The sequence below is a fragment of the Amphiprion ocellaris genome, chromosome 10 (assembly GCF_022539595.1).
Source record: "Amphiprion ocellaris isolate individual 3 ecotype Okinawa chromosome 10, ASM2253959v1, whole genome shotgun sequence".
In the NCBI taxonomy this organism is placed as follows: Eukaryota; Metazoa; Chordata; class Actinopteri; family Pomacentridae; genus Amphiprion; species Amphiprion ocellaris.
Window position 1 is genome coordinate 36,750,593 of NC_072775.1, and position 9,096 is coordinate 36,759,688.

Sequence of the window (9,096 nt, forward strand, 5' to 3'; positions counted from 1 at the left end):
CTGGTTAACCATTAGACCATGTTACTAAGTTACTAAGACTGGTTAACCGTTAGAGCGTGTTACTGAGACTGGTTAACCGTTAGAACGGGTTACTAAGTTACTGAGACTGGTTAACCGTTAGAACGTGTTACTGAGGCTGGTTATCCATTAGAACGTGTTACTGAGACTGGTTAACCGTTAGAACGTGTTACTGAGACTGGTTAACCGTTAGAACGGGTTACTGAGACTGGTTAACCGTTATAAGGGGTTACTAAGTTACTAAGACCGGTTAACCATTAGAATGGGTTACTGAGACTGGTTAACCATTAGAACGGGTTACTAAGTTACTAAGACTGGTTAACCGTTAGAACAGGTTACTGAGACTGGTTAACTGTTAAAACTGGCTAATATTCACCTGGTCACTGATCTTTAGTGGTGTTGGAGTTTGAGGAGCTGACTGCAGGACTTGGAACTTCTCTCTGATCTCTGAGGAGGTCCTGAACATAACAGCTGCAGTTTAGGCTGAAACTCATCATCATTCAGATGTTTGTTTAGTTCTTCATCTCCAGTAACTTTATTAATGATCATTAATGAGTTCTACTTTCATACTGGGAATATTTCCAGAGATCCGGGTCCTTCAAGTCCATAGAGGAGAACGTCCCCTGGAGAAAGTTCTCGAGTAGACCTACTGACAACTGTACAGTTTGTTGGTAGGTCTACTCTAGAACTTTCTCCAGGGGATGTTCTCCTTTCCTGCTTCCAGTCTTTAAGTTTAGTCTCACTTAGAACATTCCAGTGGCTTGAAGTCCATAGAGGTGGGTCCAGATTTATCACTTTTTAATGGACTTTTTCCATCATTTCTGAGCCTCAGAACTTCATCAGTAGGCTACAGGAGTGACCAACTTTGAGCATCATTGATAGGGATCAACCGATGTGGGTTGTTAGGTAATCATGTTGGTTACTGGTAATCAGGGCCGTATATTGGAACCAATATACATCTTGTGTACTGTTTTAACAGCATGTGACAGCAGGAACCTGTCATTCATGACTTGGCTGCTTCATTAATAAGGTGACAATAACTGAATAAGTCCAACAGAAACAGGAGAGATTAAATTAGGACAGACTGAGATTAATCAGTTTGTCTCCTGCAGGTACGTCTGCAGTTCTTCTCTATTTTCTTAATCTTTTACGGTTTTATCGCTTTTGTTTATGGACTTTATTATATGAAATGTGGTCCTTATTTTAAGATATTATTATTATTGTTTTCCAGACTCTGTTTCAGTTTAATCTGTTGCTGCTTTCTAAATTTTCTAACCGTTAGCATAGCCTTAGCCATTGTGAAAGAGGCTAATTTCCTGGTTTGTGGTGACAATTTGTGTTCTTTGTTCAGTTTTTTTCAGTTTTTGATTGAAAGACATTTCTGAGAGCACAAAGTAATGATGAATAGAGGAGCTGCATCAGACCAGAAATAGAGCTTTAATTTATCAATGATCAGTCAGTTAATTTACTCATACCGATAATCAGAAAAATGCGAAATATCAGCAACAATAATCGGCCGAGCAGATAACCATCAATCCCCAATCAGTATTCTGGGATGTATCCTAGTGTGAACAGTTTAGAGTCCTAGAGACAATCACTGGTTCCTTGGATGTGTTTCTGTTTCTGATAATCCACCCGAGAAAACCTTAGAAGGTCATTGGGGGTGAACTTTAAGGCTAACATCAACATGTTGGTAGGTGGTTGGTCAAACCTACTAGAGACCATGGAAGGATCATTTAACACACATTTGATTCCAGCCAATAAAACATGTAAACATGTACATCTACTCTCAGATAAAAGTGTCTGCTAAATGACATGGTAGAACTGTCTCTGTTTCACATCCAGAAGCTCTATTACCAGAACTGCAATATGAAAATATTACAAACTGATTTCACCAGAGTGAACCGCTCTAGAAGATTCTGGTATCAGGTAAGAAATGGACCTTCAATCTGCTACAACCGGTTCTGACCAAAACAAACAACTGACTGTAGGAGGAACATAGGGAGAACATAGAATCCACAGATGATCTGCTCAGAAAACTTACTGGGAGCTGCAGTGTTACTGGACCTACTGGGAGCTGCAGTGTTACTGGACCTACTGGGAGCTGCAGTGTTACTGGACCTACTGGGAGCTGCAGTGTTACTGGACCTACGGGGAGCTGCAGTGTTACTGGACCCACGGGGAGCTGCAGTGTCACTGGACCTACAGGGAGCTGCAGTGCTACTGGACCTACTGGGAGCTGCAGTGTTACTGGACCTACAGGGAGCTGAGGCTGCAGTGGTACTGGACCTACGGGGAGCTGCAGTGTTACTGGACCTACTGGGAGCTGCAGTGTTACTGGACCCACGGGGAGCTGCAGTGTTACTGGACCTACGGGGAGCTGCAGTGCTACTGGACCTACTGGGAGCTGCAGTGTTACTGGACCTACAGGGAGCTGAGGCTGCAGTGGTACTGGACCTACGGGGAGCTGCAGTGTTACTGGACCTACTGGGAGCTGCAGTGCTACTGGACCTACTGGGAGCTGCAGTGCTACTGGACCTACGGACAGCTGAGGCTGCAGTGTTATTGGACCTACTGGGAGCTGAGGCTGCAGTGGTACTGGACCTACTGGGAGCTGACGCTGCAGTGGTACTGGACCTACTGGGAGCTGAGGCTGCAGCGGTACTGGACCTACTGGGAGCTGCAGTGTTACTGGACCTACGGGGAGCTGAGGTTGCAGTGGTACTGGACCTACTGGGAGCTGCAGTGTTACTGGACCTACTGGGAGCTGAGGCTGCAGTGGTACTGGACCTACTGGGAGCTGAGGCTGCAGTGGTACTGGACCTACTGGGAGCTGAGGCTGCAGTGGTACTGGACCTACTGGGAGCTGAGGCTGCAGTGCAGGTTGTCATCCAGGTGGGTGCTGTTCAGGTGTTTGAGGCAACAGATGGGGGTGGAGGTGAGAGCTGGACGATGCAGCTTCAGATCCTCAGCAGCACACAGGCTGAAGAACTGAGCACAAACAAACATCACAAATGTCTACTGATTCAGTGAGTCTCTAAACACACCTGTGTGGCATTTACCTCAGAGGGGGAGAAGATCAGAGCTCCTGTCTCACTGCTGTTGTTCCAGGAGTCCATGGAGCCGTCATCACTGTTTACCAGCTTCATACCTGCAACCTGTAGACCACAACCTGTAAATTAACACATTACCAGGAGCAGCACTCATTCAATGAATCAGCAAACACCTGTAACTCCCTATCACTCAACACTAAGAGGCTCCACCTGGTGGAACATCCATGCACTGCAGCTAATCTACAATACACTTCTGACATCATGTCGTCCGTCCTCTGCCTTATTGGTTAATATATTTTAAATGACTTTATTTTTGATGGCAGGTAGTCTGTTAACACTTCATCATTAAGACCTCTGAGAAACACTTGGTTTGATTGTAGCGGCTGTAATGTAACTATCAGGTGCCTCACGTAGCTCCTGCTCAGATCGACGACTGACTGACTGGAGGTCACATCTGGTTTCAGAGAGGAAGCCGCCTCCTCTGAGCTCCACGTCTCCGGCTTCTGTAATTGGATCAGATAATTATTTACTAATCGCAAAGTCACAAATTTATGGTAGAATCAGACGACAGTTTTGAACCTGACAAACAGGCAGCATTGATGCTTCTTATTGCAGTGTGATGATGGGAAAGACAACCAACCAACCAACCAAGAAATTAATCAACCAACAAACTAATAAACCAACTAACTAACCAACTAACCAACCAACTGACTAACTAACCAACAAACTAACCGACTAACTAACCAACTAATCAACTAGCCAACCAACTGACTAACTAAACAACTAACGAATCAACTAACCAACTAATTAATCAATCAACTAACTAACCAACTAACTAATCGATCAGCCAACTAACAAACTAACTAGATAACTAACCAGCTAACTAACCAACTGACTAATAAACTAACTAGCTAACTAATTAACCAACTGACAAACAAACTAGCTAACTAATTAACTAGCTAGCCAGCTAGCTCATTATCTAACTAATGAACAAACTAACTAGCTAAATAACTAATCAGTTGGCTAGCTAACTAGCTAGCTAGCTAACTAACTAACTAGCTAGCTAACTAACCAACCGACTAACTAGCTAACTAACCAAATGACTAACTAGCTATCTAGCTAACAACTAACTAACTGACTAACCAACTAACTAGATAACTAATTAACTAGCTAGCTAGCTAACTAACTAACCTTTTCCATCAGGTCTACAGATGCTGTCAGTTCGCACATGCTCAGAGAGGAGCGGCAACCTGAGGAGGTGGGAAAACAGGCAGAGCACTGGTGGGCGGGGCTTTGATGAGCGGGGTTCCTGTGGCGTCTGCAGTTGCTGTGATTGGTGGAGGTGGACTCGTCCTTCACGGTGGACAGACTGTCTTCCTGCTGGAGGACAGGACAGCATCACTATCAACAGCATCAACTTCACAGTGGCTGCAGGCAGCTGCAGGTGGAGCAGACCTTGGTGGGGGTGGTGCTGGATGCTGGTCTGGAGGTGTTGGAGGAGTTGACAGAGGAGCTGTAGAGGACCTGCAGGTAGCCCTCCTTCTCCACCTTCCTCTTCAGGGTGGAGTTCCAGTGGTTTTTAATGGAGTTATCCGTCCTGAGAAAAACACACAACAGCATCCACACGGCTGGAGGTCAGAAGGTCCACAGAGAACACCTCAACACCTTCTGAACCCAAAGCTGCTGCAGCTTCAAAAAGCTTCTCACCTTTAGAAAATCTCTAACATTACCATGTATGAGACAGAAACTGTCAAAACAGAAAGAATCACCAGATTTTCAACATTCAGACGGTACATGAAGGTATCATCTGTCACTCCAACAGGAATATTACCCAAATCTGACTTTTAAACTCTGATATTTCATCACAACCACTGATTTATTCATGTCTCATTGAAAAATAAACCCTTTGCTAGAGTCAGATCTTCCAAAACCAAAGCCTCCTCCTGGTTCTGGGTCTCCAGGAATGACTCAGCTGAGACCAAAACTTTCAGAGAGTTTTAGGTTGAACTGCAGGCAGTGTTTCCTCAGAGACTAAAATAAATTCAGCTGAAACAGGGAACAGAGGAGCAGGTAGTTGGAGATCCATCCAGCATGGAGAAACATCTACAGATGATGAGCAGAGTAGAGAGGAAATATGGAGATAGAAAAACATCTACAGGATGAGGAGACAACATTGGTCCAGGGTTTAACATCTGAGGAACCATGGTGGACATGATGGTTCAGGGTTTAACATTTTTGTAAACTAATAAACAAAAAAAAGTGAGTTCTTTCCGATTCCTGACATTTTTTATTCCTCTGTCCTTCACGGCGGTTCCGTTTCCATGGAGATGCAGGACTGTAAAGTTGACAAGTTAAACACTGACTGGTGGCTCCGCCCCCCCTCCAGGTGGTCCACCTACCTGCCCGGCAGCAGCTTGGACATGTCGGCCCAGCGGTTCCCCAGCAGGCGGTGGGCCTGGCAGATGATCCGGTCCTCCTCCAGGGTCCAGCAGCTCTTCTTCACGGCCGGGTTCAGGTGGTTGTGCCAGCGCTCGCGGCACTGCTTCCCGTTACGAGTGTGCAGGTTCTTGGCGATGAGCGACCAGCGCTTCATACCGAACTTCTGGACCAGCTCCCGGACCTGCACAGGAGAACACCAGGGTCAGAACCAGTCTTGGTCTCTCAGAGACAGACCAAGTCCACATTGTGTCAGAACCAGTCCAGGGTTATTTACTCTCTGGTCCTCCTCCTGAGTCCACGGGCCTTTGACCAGCTCTGGGTTCTTGATCTGCTGCCAGCGCCGCTGACATTCCACACCGGACCTCTGACCCTGGAAACAACAGAACCCAGTACGTCCGCTGTTCTCTACAGAACCGTTCTAAAGATTCATCCTCTTTTGCTGACAGCCTGATTGATCTTCAGAGATGACAGCAGCTGAACTCACCTTGAAATGAGCAGACAGAGAGGTCCAGCTGTTGGTTCCGAAGTCCTTCACCAAACTGTGCAGCTTCTCATCCTGAGGAGGAAGATCACATCATCATCCTCATAATCAATACTCTGGTGATTGATTATTGATTCTCTCTCTGTAGTCACCTCGTCTTTGGTCCATCCAGGTTTCTGTAGAGTCGCTCTGCTCAGTCCAACATCCAGAACCTTAAAACAGGCGGACCGGTTCTGAGTCCTGAAACAGCATCAACACAACACAACTCAACACGACACGACACGACACGACACGACACGACACAACTCTACACAACACAGCACAACACAACACCACTCAGCCCCTCACACAGAACAAGCCACCAGGTGAACCTGCTCAGTCTTCAGTCATTTTAATGCTGATATTTCGAGTTTTACATCTGAGAAATACGATATTCTATAGAGTTAATTTTGTTCAAGTGCAGGAGCTGAGAGTTGGTCAGCTGATCAACACAGTCTGTTTCTGTGAGACAGGTGTGTTATTGTGAGACAGGTGTGTTATTGTGAGACAGGTGTGTTATTGTGAGGCAGGTGTGTTTCTGTGAGACAGGTGTGTTTCTGTGAGACAGGTGTGTTATTGTGAGACAGATATGTTTCTGTGAGACAGGTGTGTTATTGTGAGACAGGTGTGTTATTGTGAGACAGGTGTGTTATTGTGAGACAGGTGTGTTTCTGTGAGACAGGTGTGTTATTGTGAGACAGATATGTTTCTGTGAGACAGGTGTGTTATTGTGAGACAGGTGTGTTATTGTGAGACAGGTGTGTTATTGTGAGACAGGTGTGTTTCTGTGAGACAGGTGTGTTATTGTGAGGCAGGTGTGTTATTGTGAGACAGGTGTGTTATTGTGAGACAGGTGTGTTATTGTGAGGCAGGTGTGTTTCTGTGAGACAGGTGTGTTATTGTGAGACAGGTGTGTTTCTGTGAGACAGATATGTTATTGTGAGACAGGTGTGTTTCTGTGAGACAGATATGTTTCTGTGAGACAGGTGTGTTATTGTGAGACAGGTGTGTTATTGTGAGACAGGTGTGTTATTGTGAGACAGGTGTGTTATTGTGAGGCAGGTGTGTTTCTGTGAGACAGGTGTGTTATTGTGAGACAGATGTGTTGCTGTGAGACAGGTGTGTTATTGTGAGACAGGTGTGTTATTGTGAGACAGGTGTGTTATTGTGAGACAGGTGTGTTATTGTGAGGCAGGTGTGTTTCTGTGAGACAGATGTGTTGCTGTGAGACAGGTGTGTTATTGTGAGACAGGTGTGTTATTGTGAGGCAGGTGTGTTTCTGTGAGACAGGTGTGTTATTGTGAGACAGGTGTGTTATTGTGAGACAGGTGTGTTATTGTGAGACAGGTGTGTTATTGTGAGGCAGGTGTGTTTCTGTGAGACAGGTGTGTTATTGTGAGACAGGTGTGTTATTGTGAGACAGGTGTGTTATTGTGAGACAGATGTGTTGCTGTGAGACAGGTGTGTTATTGTGAGGCAGGTGTGTTTCTGTGAGACAGGTGTGTTATTGTGAGGCAGGTGTGTTTCTGTGAGACAGATGTGTTGCTGTGAGACAGGTGTGTTATTGTGAGACAGGTGTGTTTCTGTGAGACAGATGTGTTGCTGTGAGACAGGTGTGTTGCTGTGAGACAGGTGTGTTATTGTGAGACAGGTGTGTTTCTGTGAGACAGATGTGTTGCTGTGAGACAGGTGTGTTTCTGTGAGACAGGTGTGTGTCTCACCTGGCCCGGCGGTTCCTTCTGCTCATCTCTGCTGCTCAGGTGACGTCTGTCCGGCTGCAGAGGAAACAACAAACAGCTCCGTGAACCTTTTGACAGCTGCTGGTCACAGCGCACCTGTACAGGTTGATCACAGCAGCTACTGATTTATCAGCTGGTCAGAGACGAAATGATCACAAACCAGCTTCAGACTGTGACACCTGGATGGATTTAAACAGATCTGGAGTCAGTTTTTATCAGACCTCAGATGTTTTTCCTCCTAAATGTCATGGTTCTATTTGCTGGACTGATGAACTTCTGAAAAAGTCCATTAAAAGCGATAAATCTGAACCCACCTCTATGGAACTCTGGAAATATTCCCAGGATGAAGGTAGAACTCTGATCATTAATAAAGTTTCTGGAGATGAAGAACCAGATGTTCTGAGGAGGTCAGGGGGAACTCCAGGAATATTTGGTTGGTTTTTATTTGGGATTTCCTGCAGACGGGTGGGTCTCAGCCGCAAACAGATATTATTTTATTAAAAGTTTAATGTGTTTATGAAAGTCATAATATTTCTCAGTCATCGGGTTTTCATCAGATATTAATGTATGAACGGTTGCTTACAGAACATTATTAACCATCATCACACAGAATAAATGAAGGACGTTTGGCCTTTAGCTAAACTTTACTCAGCAGCTGAGCACATCAGATAACCAGTAACACCAGCTGCCATCAAAACAGTTTACCAGCATGAAGGTTCCTAATGCACATTACACTGTTCGAGACCTCTGAGCTACAGGTCTCTGCGATGATTCAGTCTGACCAGCTGACAGAACTGATGGTTGAGACAACTAGCACCACAAGGTAGCAGAAGTTAGCAGCGGTCAGCAAGTTAGTATTTAGCCGCAGTTCGCCTCATAGCCGTTACGTGGCTTTAAAGTGTGACAAACTGTTTTCAGACCGAGACGTCAGGTCGGTAACCGGCTGTCTGCTCTGTCCCGGTCGCTGACTGTATCTATGAGTCCACTGCAGCAGTCACCGGAGGATGAAAGAGAACTTACCGGGGACGGTTGGCGACGGCGAAGAAATAGCGCGAGATGCGCAGTTCGAGCGAACACGCGCTCTCCTCTGATTGGACACAGATCGGGGACGTCAGGGAGCGATCTGCAGAACTTGATTATATATATAATCAGAAGGTGTGTGTGTGTGTGTGTGTGTGTGTGTGTGTGTGTGTGTGTGCGTGTGCGTGTGCGTGTGCGTGTGTGCGTGTGTGTGTTCCTTTGGAATGTGGGTGCTAATGTTAACAACAGGCTGCTGTTATATTCAGTTCATGAAGCTGTTGGAAGCAGTGGCTTGATTTTGGCAGCT

The 9,096-nt window shown here is 45.7% G+C and overlaps 1 protein-coding gene across 2 annotated transcripts; it reads right to left on the reverse strand.

The window, feature by feature from the left end:
- Nucleotides 1-156: 156 nt before the first annotated feature.
- On the reverse strand, nucleotides 157-7,932 carry LOC129349919 (transcriptional activator Myb-like). 2 transcript variants are annotated; one of them, XM_055014789.1, is made up of 11 exons: nucleotides 7,752-7,932; nucleotides 6,144-6,231; nucleotides 5,995-6,066; nucleotides 5,785-5,880; nucleotides 5,471-5,691; nucleotides 4,527-4,668; nucleotides 4,322-4,451; nucleotides 3,482-3,574; nucleotides 3,081-3,176; nucleotides 2,879-3,009; nucleotides 157-476 (listed from the first exon to the last, which is right to left on the reverse strand). In XM_055014789.1, the coding sequence occupies exons 1-9, from the start codon at nucleotides 7,775-7,777 to the stop codon at nucleotides 3,148-3,150; spliced, it is 897 nt and encodes a 298-aa protein (XP_054870764.1). In that variant the 5' UTR covers nucleotides 7,778-7,932; the 3' UTR covers nucleotides 157-476; nucleotides 2,879-3,009; nucleotides 3,081-3,147. The 2 variants fall into 2 exon arrangements, with proteins under 2 accessions (XP_054870764.1, XP_054870763.1); XM_055014788.1 differs by lacking the exons at nucleotides 157-476; nucleotides 3,482-3,574; nucleotides 4,322-4,451; ... (4 more) ...; nucleotides 6,144-6,231; nucleotides 7,752-7,932 and having other exon boundaries at nucleotides 1,646-3,009; nucleotides 3,081-3,449.
- Between the last annotated feature and the right edge of the window lie 1,164 nt (nucleotides 7,933-9,096).